We start from the raw sequence: 14008 nt of genomic DNA, 5'->3' as shown, positions 1-14008 counted from the left end.
GTCATCCCCTGTGTGAGGGTTTACATCAGCTACATGGTGACTGAGGGAAAAGGAGAATGTGCAGGGCCAAGGGAGAGTTTCTAGGACGTCTTTTCTACTCATCATGATGGAAATCAGCCATGAAATGCTCTGGCAGTGAATAGTGAACTGTTGCATCAGTCATGGCCTGCATCCCACAAGGAACAAGAACTTGTGTGAACTCACAAGCATGAAAGATGTCCCCTATCCTTTGTAATTTGGAATACTGAAAGAGGAGAACGTCAACTATGATTTATTTTTCCCACTAAAGAGGTACGAAATATATGATATTTCAATGAAAATATTGTCAATAAAAAATTAAATAACTGGGTAGGTACCTCTGCCTTTTTTCTCTGTGACTGTCAAATAAAGTTATTAATTGCAGTGAATCTCCCAGTAGTGCTAAGGCAAAAGATGAAGAGTGATCCACATGTGGTACTGTACAATACATTCTGTTAGTATTCAACAGCTCAGATGGCACAGCTGCTAGAAGCAAAACAGCCATTGCACAGCTGATCTGATATTTCACAAGGACTTGCCAAGAAGAATATTTGATTTATCAGTGCAAATGGATTGGTTAAATATTTCTTAATGAACTCAGTTAATGCAGGCATCAGTCGAAAGCTTTCCAACATCAGACTTTGTAACTAGGTTTTGTTGAAAAGGAAGACTGAACTTCCATGACCTCTATCAGTATTCCACAACCTCTTTCACTGCACCTTTCATGTAAGGTACATTGGCTCTTTAGACTAAGAGCTATTAAGAAAGGATTATTGTTTATTATTTGATCCAGCTGTACCTTATAGAGGGTACTTATAGATCACGTGAGAGCCAAGGCCTGCCTAAAAATTTTTCAGCCTTAATGAAGGAAAAATTGAGAAAGTCCTTGAAGTACAAAGTCCTTGTGGAGGTCATTTATAGGAGGTGGCTGGGTTCCTACCCACTGATGCGTTCTCCTTGCCAGAAGAGAAATAGTGTGGAACGCTGTCTGGAAATAGTGTCATTATTAAACAGACCACAGAAAGGCTGGTAGGTGCCCTATGGCAAAAGAAACCCCCAACCAAGCAACCCAACCCAACCCATAAAAACCCAAACCAAACCAAAGCAAACCAAAACAAAATATGATTGGGTGAATAGTCTCTCTTAACTGGTACTATGTTATTTTGAGAAATGAACAGCTTCTGTTGCTTGGTTAGTTTGTAATAATTTCTGATCACAATGGGAGGATGCAGGAGGTGACGTGTGCTATTGCTATTCAGTCCCACCAGTGACTGTGGAAGCTGTTCAGGGTCCTCTGAGCGTTTTGAGGTCCCAGTGCCCTCTCCTGGCTGGTATTGCCTGTGCTGGAGTTTTCATCAGCCACAAATCGAGGATTTGCAAAGGTGCAACATCTTGGTTTTTCCATCTTTGTTTTTTTAAAGTCAGTTAATGCCAGCATTATATACCATCCAGTCTCCTTGGAAGCAACTGGGCTCCTATTTATTACCCTCTTTGCCTCAAACTCATAAACCACCTCTCCCATTTGTCTCATTTGGAAAAACCAAGATCACTTCCTTCTAACAGCTGGACCTGGGGGTAATGCCAGGGTCCAACACGTTGCCCACAGCTGGTGGAAGATCACGGTCTAACTCTAAAACCATATTGTAAATATGGCTGAAGGAATCCTCCTCTCTCCACTGCTGTTCAGCTCCTTGAAATGCACAACAGGCAGAGTAGCCAACAGCCACCACCACAGAGCACTTCATGCAAACAGTTATGGCTACACGGTGATTTCCCGGCTCAGGGAAAGACTTAGCAGCAGGAAGGCTGCAAAGTTAACAGTCTCATTCCTCTATCTACCTATAAGTATCCTCTTGTACATAGTCTGGGACTCCAGCTCAAGAAATGACAAACCCAAGCACCAGCTAATACAACAAAAAAATCTCTGTATGAGAAGGGACTCTTCACTCCAAACCACTGGTATAAATATGCAGGAATTCAGTTCAGAAGAAACACTTGGATGGGAATGTATAAGTGCAGAATTATCCAGTAATACCTTCATCATCTTCAAATAGACCCCTCCACAGTAGGATAACTGATTTTTAATCTTGGCCTGGCAGGCTCCTGGGAAAGGAAAAGCTATGATACAGTTCTGATATGATTATAAAAGTCAAATAAGTGTAAAAAAAGCCCATTGATAACAAGCCAAAAACCATTCTGTTGTGGAATTACACAGTAAATATAATTTTTCTGAGCTCTCCTCTGCTTTCAGAGATAAAATAATTGATATTTCTCTCCCTGCTTTGCTCTGACTGTTATTTTCGCAAGGGGTCTGCACAAACACAGACTTTCTAAAATGAGCAAATTTATATGTCGTGCTTCCTGGAGCCTCCTGTTTCTGCCACTATAAATACTAATGCTTGCACACTTGTTGCTACCAGAAGACACGCAAAGTGAGTAGCAGAAGCTTTCAATTGCAAAAGTGTTGAAGGTTCAGATAGGCACAGAGCTTACAGACTGACTGGTTGGTGACATGATCTGCCTGAGAGCACTCCAGTAGTCACAGGGCTTGGGACAGCCCCAAAGGCCCCGCACTGATTCCTGTACATCATGGACACATCACTGCTGCTGTGGGACTGCTTTTATCATCGCTCGTGGGGGTCTCTTTGTACTCCTCCACTCACTCCAGAAATTACTGCTCTGGTGTTTCTGCTGTGGCTGAGAAAAGAAGAGAGTCTTCTGTGTGGTCATACCTTGGAGGAAGTGCTGGGGACAACTTCAGCAGACGTCATCAACATATTTTATTATCTCAGATAATGAAACTTTTTGACTCTGCATCAGGGAAAAAAATGTTGTGCCTACCCAAGGCATGGGAATGGTGTCTATACAAAATGACTCAGTGTTTTTGTACTGATAACCACTGAGTGAGAGACAAAGTCAACAGCAGTTAGTCACATAAAGCCATGTCTGTGTGATTAAAACTGGAAAAATCACTGTACCAGGGGAATGTCAGACATGTCCAGGCAAAAACATAAGCTCCTGGAAAATCTGAATCTGAGCTCAGTGCTGATTCCAAAGGAAATAAGACCAGTAGGGATCAGTAGGGACAATTGCACAACTTGCTAAGATGTAAAGAAGTGAGACCTTAGGATTTTCCTCTTTGATAGAGTCTTACTTCTAAGCACCAAGCACTATCTCCACACTTACACATGCTCCCTTAAAAGTAGTGAGATGCCAGAGCCCTCCCTTTACCAGGCAATAAAGATTTACAATGTCGGCAAAGGACAAGAAATATTTCTAAAAAATTAACAACATGATCTAGCAGCAGCAGAGGGCACCAGTGACAATAACATCTGACTTCTTCAGAGCCCAGAGTAACCCTGACCAGGGCAGTCCCTTTCACCCTGCAAGGTCCCTTGGAGGCTCCAGCAGTTCTCCAGGACTCTTCTTTGCACCTCTGCCAGCCTGCTTCACTTCTCTGGTTGTTCAGCTTTGGACTCTGCTTCAGTTCCACTTATCTCTCAGGTTACTTACCCCAACTCCTTACTTACCCCAGCTCCTCCCTGTGTGATCCTTGCCAATGCCATGGCCATTCCCGCCCTCAAAGCTTGTGTTCTGAGCACCCTTGACACCTTTCCCTCTTTACTTCACGTGCCCTGCCCCAGGTGGAAGAAATCCCATCACAAGTCCATTTCCCTGCCATACCCTGTGTTACCTCCCCAGAGATGTGCCTGCCCTGTGGTTTCCCCTCCAAGGCTTTCACCACTCCTTCCCATCCTCCACAATGACCCACACCTGGAATTTGAGAGGTCATGACCACTATGACTCTCATTTCATAAATCTATCATAAGACACTCTAGAAAACTCTGATCTCATAATTTTGCTATGAAGAGACAGTTTCATTTTCTCAGCCCTCCTGATGATCTTCCAGAGCGCAGTGGACTGGCTAAACATAATCACAAAGCTGCTTCCAAACTAAACCACCTTCCACCTGAAACAAGTTGGGTTTCAGGAATGCAAGAGAATAATGGTGGCAACCATGGAAGACCCACAGTATCAAAGGCATGCAATTCGTATCAGAATTCACATCATAGTTGTGTCAGGTATTTCTCTCTGGTTTTCTTTTCTGGCTCACACCCAAACCCTTGAAAGCCAAAACTCTCCTACAGCTGCATCACATCTGCCCTCTCTTATCTTCCCTCCAGGTCCAAATGCACAGCTGTCCCCTGCCAGCCCTCTGTGCATGGGAAGTCAGGCCACAGACGCTGCATTCTTGGTGACACAGAGAGATGTGAGAGCTGGCAAAGCTCCCACAAATCGCTCCTGCTGCACTCACCAGCATGGTGGCCATGGGGAAGCAGTGCATGATTTCTTCTACTGCCAGTATGTTCTCATGCCGTAGAGTGTGAAGGGCCGTCTTGGTCATATGGTTCAACCTGAACAGCACCAACTCACACAAGCAGTCATAAGTCATTTTCAGAACTGAAAATCAACACCATTAGCAGCAAGATGCAACCATCTTTATGGAGAAAAACACAGAATTTAAGTCTTACATGTTATGACAATGAAGAGCCAAGCTCATCCTTCAATAACCTCAGGGAAACCAAACTGACTTTTCAGCTGAGTCTTTGCAATGGACAAAAGTTGCACTTACTGGTCCTATGAATTTAATTAGCTCTGTGAATGACTGAAGATTAAAAAGAATAAAAGAACTGTTTGGGGATTTAACTTTGGATTAAGAAGAAACAAGTGAAATTTCCCAGCTTTAAGTGCCCCAATACTTGGAAAATCAAAAATATTCATCCAAAATATATTCTGAAGTGTTATTGGCTTAAAAAGATTTGGTGTGAAAATACCATTTGTTACTTATACCAAACCTGGTTTTACATGCATTTTTTTTCAGTGAATTTATTCATAGTGAAAATGTTCATCTTGAAAGATCTAGACAGAGATGAACTTTGGCAGGTCAAATGATAACAAAAGCAACAAACAAAACCATAAAGAAGTATCAGAGAAAAGCTGCAGATACAGAACTTCTCCAATTATATTTCTTTTCTCGTTGTTCAAGGATTTTTCCTTATTGCCCTGAATCGACTTAAACTGGCTTCTCCTGTTAAAATACGCATTTATAGATTATGCAGTTATAAGATAATGCAGTTTGGCTTGACTATCTCTACAGCACAAAGAATTTTTGCTTGTTAGACTCCTAGCATAATTGTTCAAAATTCAGCCACGTTGAGCTCAAAAATTGCTGGTGATGATAAATATATCACCAGTCCTACTTCTTATTTGAATTTTTCTCTCTTTAGCTACTGGCTCTTGACGTGGTTTTGACTGCAATGTTTAAGTATTTCTATTGATAAAGCAGATAAAGTTTTAGAAGAGATAAAGCGTTAACAATGAAAGTGAAGCACTACATGGTTTTGCTTCTCTAAAAGTACATTGGGTGAATCACTTTTCTTGAAGTTGCCTAAAGAAACAGCAAGACAAAAATACAAGGAAGCCTGTTTCTATTCATATATATACCACCTGTATGTTGACATTTGGGCATAGCTGTACAAAAAGTTACAACTATTTATCTATATATTATTTTCATATTTTTAAATAAAGCATGTTTAACTCTCCACTCTACCAGGGCGGGGTCATAGATGATTCTTGCAAGTCTCCCTAGGAAAGTAACTTGTTCAGAGCAATATCCCACCAAAAGAACAAGCTTCATTCTTTCCCTCTGTGATGCTCCCATTTCCAGTACAGCAAGTTCTGCCAAAGGTGAAGGAAATTTGAATGGAGAAGTTTAGCCTATGCAGTGAGGTTGCACTGCATGTTTCTGAAAGCAGCTGAAGCCTTCAGACAAAAACCTGTTTGTAACACCTTTATTTTTGTTTTTATATGTTCTTGTTGTTCCTGTATTTATATACTGTTCAAGAAGCATTTGGGCAACATTCTCAGGCACATGGTGTGATTCTTGGGGTTGTCCTGTGCAGGGTCAGGACTTGGACTCAATGAGTCTTGTTAGTCCCTTACAGCTCAGGATATTCTGTGATACTGTGATTCTCATCATTTTTGAGATCTTTCACGGATTGATTTCACAAGATTTCAGTGTTTATAAAGTCTTAAATTCTTACTGTTGACCCATCACCTGCGGTCAGTCCCATTGAGTCTCCCTCGGCAGTTTCGCACACACTGTATCAGCTGCTGAAGCACGGATTCCCTTTTCATGATTGATAACACCTTTTCTGGGAGATTTTACATGTAAACAGAGCCAAGAACAACCTTCATCCAGAACTCATCCAGACTGTGGGTGAACTGCTAACTTATCCCCAAACTTACATTTCTGGATCTCCATCTGTATAACTGAAAAAACCTATGGAAAGACATTTTGCCATTATATGTTTTGATCAATTTGTACATCTGAATATGATCCCAATATGATCCATTAATTAACAATAACAAAGCCCCTGACCTTTCTGTGAGTTACCCAAATGCAGCCCCACTCTCTTGCTTCCAGTACACACATTTTGCAAAGCCTCCTGCATCCTCCTATTATTACATATCTTGATTTCCTTTTGAGACACAAGTACTGTTATGAAAGTTTTCTTTCCAGAAACATTTCCCATGCATGCTTTGAGAAAACTAGTTTGTATCTTTGCTGTCAAGTTAACCCTATAAAACAAAAGGGAGAAGAAACATAACTAAATTTTGGCCAGTCTTATTTATTATTTCTTCTTGCTTCCATCTACGCAGACAGAAGTACAAGTACCCCAACTTTTAAATCATTAGCACTCATTAGCCTTTAAGATATAATGATGCCAGAAAAAAATAATGTTTCAGCAGTGCAGATCCTGGGAAGGAGAAGGCTTCCAGATGGCCTTTCATTCCTCAAACAGAAAAGGTTTGTGAAATGCTGCTGCAGAAACAGCTTGAATACACTGAAACAACCCAGGCTCAAGTAGGATTCCAATGGTGTAAAACGTAAAAAACAATTTTTCTTCATGCCAAAAACCTACCTGATTTTATGTAATCCGCTATCAAGTCTGTTACATAGGTACTTTTACACTGGGCCAAATACAGTGGCCAAGTGAAAATAAGGCAACACTCACATACTTCCCACAAACACAAGACACTGCTTCTGACCTGTTGTTTCCACAAGGCCAGAGAAACCAGATCTGCTTGTTTTAGGCCTGACCAAACATAGCTTTCCTACCATCTGAAGCTCAACAGTGACCAGGCAGGTACCAGGCAAAGCCAGACTATTCAAAGTTTTACCCAAACACTTTGTGAGACCTGATTATCGGTGTATCAGGCTGGCTTTGCCTGCATGCAGGTCTGGTTTTCAACAAACATGCCCTTCAGATAGATTGTCCTACAATTGTTAGGATAGTGATTAATGCTGATTATTGATTACTGTAACATTGATAGCTACTAAACATTAGTAGATATGTGAGTGGCAGCAGCCAATGCCATAGACATCATGCTCTGGAAATGCAAAAAAAGTATTTATAGAGTTAGCAGATCTGAAAAGTTACCAAGCTTTGACCCCTATAATATCTTCCTCACAGATGAGAGAGAACTGGCTCATTATTTCATGTAGCTTGTCCAGATCTAACCCTAGAAACAGAAAAGAAAACAAAGGCTGGAGAGTGTATTTGATACTGCCCGAGCCCCAAGGGCAGGAATGGAGCTCCCTTTGCTGTCATGACTGCAGTATCTTTGAGACAAAATGGTATGACTCAGCTTATTGGTGAAATGAAACAAAACATTTGTCTAAGAGCCACAAGCTGCAATCAAAGAACACTGCATTACAGATAAAGTATTTACAGCCTTTTAAAAGAGATGAGAGTCATCCATATGCTTCAGGTCTCCTGGAGACAGTGGCTCTTATATTGATGTGCTTCCAGCAAAGACAAAAGGACTCAGAGACTGCTGCCAGGTCTTCTGGAAGACCAACATACCACTCGCCCATGGGGATTTCTCCTGAAATGGATCCTGAAGAGGTAGCCAGTCAAAAAGGAGGATCAGTGTGTGGCAGCTGTTAGTTTGCACATTACATTAATCACTTCATGCATGTGAGGAAGGTGCTCAGAGAAGGTACTGAAGAGTGAATGAAGAGCTCTATGGACAAGCACCAAGTTAGGAAAGAAATGGTTCTTCAGTGTGCTGTATAAAAGGATGTTGTCAGTCTAGTTCCCACTGCCAATGCAGACTGCAGTAATTGCACTGAGTGTAGAGCATTCCCCTGCTGTACCTGTGCATTTCTGCTGAACTGGCTGGCCAGGCTCCCCAGAAACCTCTGCTGTATATTGGTATATGCAGGCAGACAAAAGCCTGAATTAACTTTAGAGTGAACCCTGATAAAGTTAAATATAGGTTAGGTTAAATATTTCTAGCATTGGATGCTAAAACCCCCCATGACATGGGGGTTAGAACCAGATGATCTTTAAGGTCCCTTCAAACCCAAACTATTCTATGATAACTCAGCTACATAATTACAAATTGAGCCTAACCACTAAGTACAGGATTTTAAACACTGCCAATCTAAAGTTAAAAGGCTGCTAGATATACAGTGTGTTCCCCAGAGAAGCTGAATTTGAAGCCTGATAGAGACCTACCGGAGTACCAACAGCTCACTTAGTATTTCTCTCACTCACTGAAGGTATTGCCAGCCACTTGCATACATACAAACAGGAAATTTGTGCAGTAACACAGATAATTTGCTGTGGGTTTGTGACATAAATCTAGGGACAAACTGCATATACACAGTTGCAAGAAGGAGGAAATGCAGCCTATGAAATATTGACTGAAATAGCCATTGAAACATCATTGACATCAACTGCCCACATGCTGCCCACACAGTGGTAATAAATAAGCGTTGTAAAGCGTCTTACAGCAAAAGAATGCAGGAAAATAATCTATTCAGTTTACAAAAGAAAGGGGGAGAATGTAGTAGGGAACTGGTCAGAGAAGGATCTTCAATCACACAAAGCTACTGCAAGAAGCTGCCTATTGCGAGATGCAAAGGCTGAATGCATGCGGAACTAGAAGCAGTGCATATCTTTCACAGCATGAGGGATTCACCAGTGAGACAAGTGACTCAAACACCAGGGTGAATTATGTGATTTGGTAAACCATGAGTGGATATGTTCAGAGAAGATTCCTGTATCAAGCACTCCTGTATTGAGTTTGAAGAGGGAAATCCTAAGGCCTGTGGTATGCTGAAATCAGTCTAAGCAATCATAGCCATGTCTTCTGGCATTAAAAACTCGTGACTCAGTTAACCTCTAAATGTACCAGCCACGTCTGATTATGAAATATTTATGCCTGTTTATAGTATAAATGAAGCAAACTATGCACTTGTGCGACTATCTCAGTGTGCACAATTTCTTTCGAGATACTTCGTCCCTACTACTGTGGCAGGAAAAGCCACTTGCTGATTGAAACTTGCTAGTAAGAAACTCATCTTCTGGGGTCTATTTTATGTTCTGCTCAACATGCAGCACAGTAAGTAACCCTGAAAGGCCAAGCCTGAAAACTTTGTCTGCTCACTAGGCACCCAAAATTAGCATGCTTCCAGTAAACAACCTTCTCATGTTCTTTCTAAAGGAAGCACCTCAATTCAGAGCTGATCCAGTGGACTTCATTGCTCTTGTTCCATTTCCTCACCTGTAAAATGGGGATTGACCAGAAAAGAAAAGGGTAGCTTACTTCCTATGGGATGAACAAGAAGTATGTGCACTTTTTTTCCGGGGGCAGTGAGAATCATATTATTGCAAGGGATGTTTGGGGGTTGGGAAAGGGAATACGCCAAAAGAAGTCTATAGAGGCAAAGTCACCCTGCAAAAAGAGGAAAGCATGGGAGGCCACTGATGAGAACTGAGCTGGCTGCGGAGGCCTAAATCCTCACTGAACCCAAAGAGTCAGAGACTTCAGCAGGGAAATGCCTGCCCTGTCCCCTCACTGATGGTCTCTCTCTCCATCTCATGGCCTCCTTTTCTCTTAAGGAGAGATTTTTTGAATCTGCTTTGGGAGAAAACATTAGGCTTTCTCCTCTACTTGTGGCAGTCCTTTAGGACAATGCTTACCAGTTCATTTCTCACTAGCACTGGCATTTTATAGCCGAGTGTCCTCTCCAGTGACCAAATGCCAAGAGGAAGAGCTGAGATGACAGAGCCGCCTGAGTCACTGCCAGAATTTCCTGAACCAGATATCTCCTAGTTCAATCTTCCAGCCAGTTGAGAATCACTGCAATTGGAAAAGACAGCAAGGAAGCTCAAGGTGAAGAGTCTGGCTAAATTCCCTTGGACTGGCCAGTAGCAACAGCCACCCAGCCAGGACACATGCTATTGTTGGGCTGATGCACACCAAGCTGCAGTACCTATTGCAAAGCTGAGTGCATGACACACTTCAGAGAGAGCTGATACTTTCATTCCCACCTAGGAGCCATCCTGCAAGTAGACACTCTACCTTAGCACCATGGCTTAGGAGATACCTCCGTGCAAGTCATGGCTAAAGATGTAGGGGAGGAACCCACGGCCCATGCACAGCAAGACGACTTCCTGGTGGAAAGAGAACTGAAAAGGAGGCAGGACTGGGACAGCAACATGTGTACCCAGACCCCCTGAAACAGTAAACACTTTATTACCTGCAAGTATCTGCTTCCTTTCTGGCGCCAGTATTACTTTTAACCTCTTTACCTCTTTCCACAGCCTCTCCTGCTGCTGAATCAGATTGCTACCACCAGTCTTCAAAGCTGCACAGTCAATTACCCAAATCTCTCACCAGCTGTCCTAGGTCCACAGGCTACAGTAGAGGGCACAGATCCAAGAGAACATCCATCCAAGTCTTCTCATATTTTGTTTTCTGGACAGGTATTTGACTATGCAAATCATTATCACATGAAAGCAAGAGGACATTCTCTGTACACAGGGGAAGGACAAGAGTTAGAGCTTGTTGGATATATTGCATCAGCTTGTTGCAATTTTGCTTTCAAGTTTTTGCATTCAAGTTGCACTTTTCTTTCCCACCCCCCCTTTTTTATAATGGAGAGATGGGCTCACAGGTTGTTGTCTGTGATCCCTTGGTCTTATTCCAGTGTCGCTGCACGATTGCATGACTCCACTCCTGCACTCATCCCTTCCCATGGGCTGCAGTAAGAAGATGATGAACAAATCATAAATGTACTTCCTCAGTAACTGGAAATGGTCTTACCTTCCACATCTTTCTCAAAGTCTTTAGCTGGGGGGAGAAAAAGGGAATCAGTCTGTTGTAAAGGGTCTAAAATCAGTTTCCACACCTGTTTCATATGAAAGTTTGTATATTTTAGTAGTACCCTTTTCCAAATCACACATGAATGATAGAAATAACTATATTTCTCAAAGAGCAGAAGTTGCATTTCTCTACACAGCATGTTGTGTTTATTCCTACAAGGTTTTTGAGACATACAGCATTAGATACTGAATTAGGAAATAAAAGCTAGATGTTCAGTTTTGTTTTATTAGAAGAAGCTTTCTTATCTATTGAGAAAATACATTGCAGGCTGGTGCACCTAGTACAAGGAACAAATTCTCAGAAAAATAAACCTAAATTGTTATCACCAAAAGCACAACTCTTAAATTTCTCAAACCTCAATTTTGCTTTCATTATCTCAGTGACTTTCTCAACTTTAGCCAAAGCCCAAGTGTTTGAACCTATTTACCTCTAAACAAAACAGACAAAACTCAGTTGTCTCTAAGATGGAACATGTTAGTTTTGCTTAACCGTCCAAATCTAAGATTCCTCTTAGAAGCTGTCGATTAAGCCTTCCCCAGAAATTCTTCCATTATATGAAGTAGCCTCCTCATTCCCCACAAAACAGAGCAAACTGTCCACAAAACCCAGCAGCCTCAAGCAACGAAACAGAAACTGAGCATAAGCACTGCTAGGTCTGTACTTGCTGCTGTTGTGCTAAGTAAAACATTTGTCTGTACGAGTGAGGGACATCAAACTCTGCTGGACAGGCTAAAACAAACCTTTCTAGTTTTGTGCAGAAAATACTTAAGTTTATGTAGGTACAAAATTTCCATCTCTTATGAGATGCTGTTTCACACGAACTTGGTAAGAAAGTGATAAAATCCCATCAGTTATGTTAAGCAAATGTCCTTCTTTTACCTTTATCCTTATTAGGATATTCACAATTGTTGTGAAAATATTTAACATTTGTTTTAATCAGATTAAAACCAATGCATATACATTAAAGATTACATTCTTCTATGTCATCAGTGTCACCTGTTTAAAACAGGAAGGATTTTAAAGATGTGACTTGCTTATTGCTCATGATACTTTTTCCATTGAGTAAGTGAATCTGTGATTGCATTTTTTGTCAAGGAGAGGGCAAGATAACAGAAACATGTATACTGACTGATTCTAAGATTAATTTTAAAATCCTGGAAAAATAGACCTCTAATAAATTTGACCTAGAGGGTTGTCGACTAGACTTCGTCTGCAAGGTTGGTCATAACCAGATGTGTTCTGAAAGTTCAGACAGACTTAGGCCAGCTCTGATGGAGGGGGTGGGTTTCTTATCCATTTCTGAAAGTTAATTGAAGAAGTATATGTAACAGAAAAGCATCATTAGCTTTATATGCCTCCAAATTCTCCTGGCTATCTCTTCAAACAGCAACACTGTTGGGAATGCGATCTGGGGAAAGGTAGTAGTAAGGAAGCTTTTTGTTCTTGTTGCGTTCGGTGATGGTGTTGACAATCTCATCCAAATTCTTGCGGAATTTTGCCATAGCCTCTTTCACTGGCTTCTCCACGAAGTGTTCATCTGGGTACATGCCCAGAAATAGCTAATTGAAAAACACCAAGAAATCATGCTTTAAGTAAGCAAAGGCAATTCTGTTTCAACATTATGTCATCCAGCAGAACAGCACCCAGAGTCTCACCTCACAAATGCTACTATTAAAATAGTACTAGCAATATTTAAGCTAGTCTACATCGAAATTGCCAATGAAAGATGCTCTCTGCTACCTCCCCTCCATTGCTGGCTACTTCTTTCCATCCTTGCATCTTTTTGTAGTGCTAGTTCAGGTGTCTATGTGGCACCTCCTCCAGCTGTACAGAGCTCATCTGCTGAAAAACAGGCACTTTTCAAGCCAGTGGTCAGTCAGATGAGGTTCCTAAGCCAGATCTCTGCATAGCCATGCAAACATTTATGCTGCTAGAGAAAAGGGCAGCATGAGAGTGGAATTAACAGCCAGAGATGAAAAAGGAAGATAACTACTTCATTCAGTGACAGCAGAAGTTTCTGTTGACTTAAAACTGTCCTTCAAAGTTTCAGTGACAGTTGCTTTAGTCAGCTTGGACTCTAAGGGTGCTCTGAATACTGCACTGACAATATGCACACTTAAGTGACTATTTCCCATGATACTACTCATAGTACCAGCTTCTCTGCTAGTACTGCCTTTTTTTAGAGAGAAACTTAATTTAAAGTGCCCTCTGTCCATCATCATCCATTTAAGGATTTCAAAACATATCCCTGAGACAGAGCCCTTGGGTGAAACAACCAAGTACTGACAACCTCATTTTACATGAAGGAAATGGCTACACACCATGCTTGCAAAGCCTTCCACAGGCTTGTTTTGTTTTTGCTTCTCACCAGCCAGGCACAAGCCACCACTGTAGTGCACGTGGCACTGGAGCAGATTTTTCAAAGGGACAGGACATGGGGACAGAGAACTGCTGTACCTTCTTCCCCAGCACTGCTGGGGCAAGGAATGGAAAAAATCCTTATGACTCTGCAGCCCTCTTCCTCCCACACCAGCATCCTTATTCAGCAATGCCATGCACAAGCTTAGAAACTTTCATTTGAGCTGAAACAGAGTCTCAGTAAAAGCATGATTTCTTGCTCAGAGCTGGTTTGCATCTGGCAGAATAAGGACAAACCCACACCACTGACACTTCTCTACAGAAAAGTAAACATAGTCAAGTCAAGCACAGAGCAACAATACAATCTTGTGAGTCTGTGCGGTCTTGC

General features: G+C 41.6%; 1 protein-coding gene across 1 annotated transcript in view; it reads right to left on the bottom strand.

Moving 5' to 3' along the window:
* Positions 1-11467: 11467 nt before the first annotated feature.
* ALOX5 (arachidonate 5-lipoxygenase) overlaps positions 11468-14008 on the bottom strand; it is a 30542-nt gene continuing 28001 nt past the window's right edge. The window contains exon 14 of the mRNA XM_032695490.1: positions 11468-12821. Coding sequence (XP_032551381.1) covers positions 12642-12821 — 180 coding nt within the window. The 3' untranslated portion in view covers positions 11468-12641. The remainder of the gene's footprint in view (positions 12822-14008) is intronic.

The sequence above is a fragment of the Chiroxiphia lanceolata genome, chromosome 8 (genome assembly GCF_009829145.1).
Source record: "Chiroxiphia lanceolata isolate bChiLan1 chromosome 8, bChiLan1.pri, whole genome shotgun sequence".
Lineage (NCBI taxonomy): Eukaryota > Metazoa > Chordata > Aves > Passeriformes > Pipridae > Chiroxiphia > Chiroxiphia lanceolata.
This window is presented reverse-complemented; position numbering and strand designations above follow the sequence as displayed.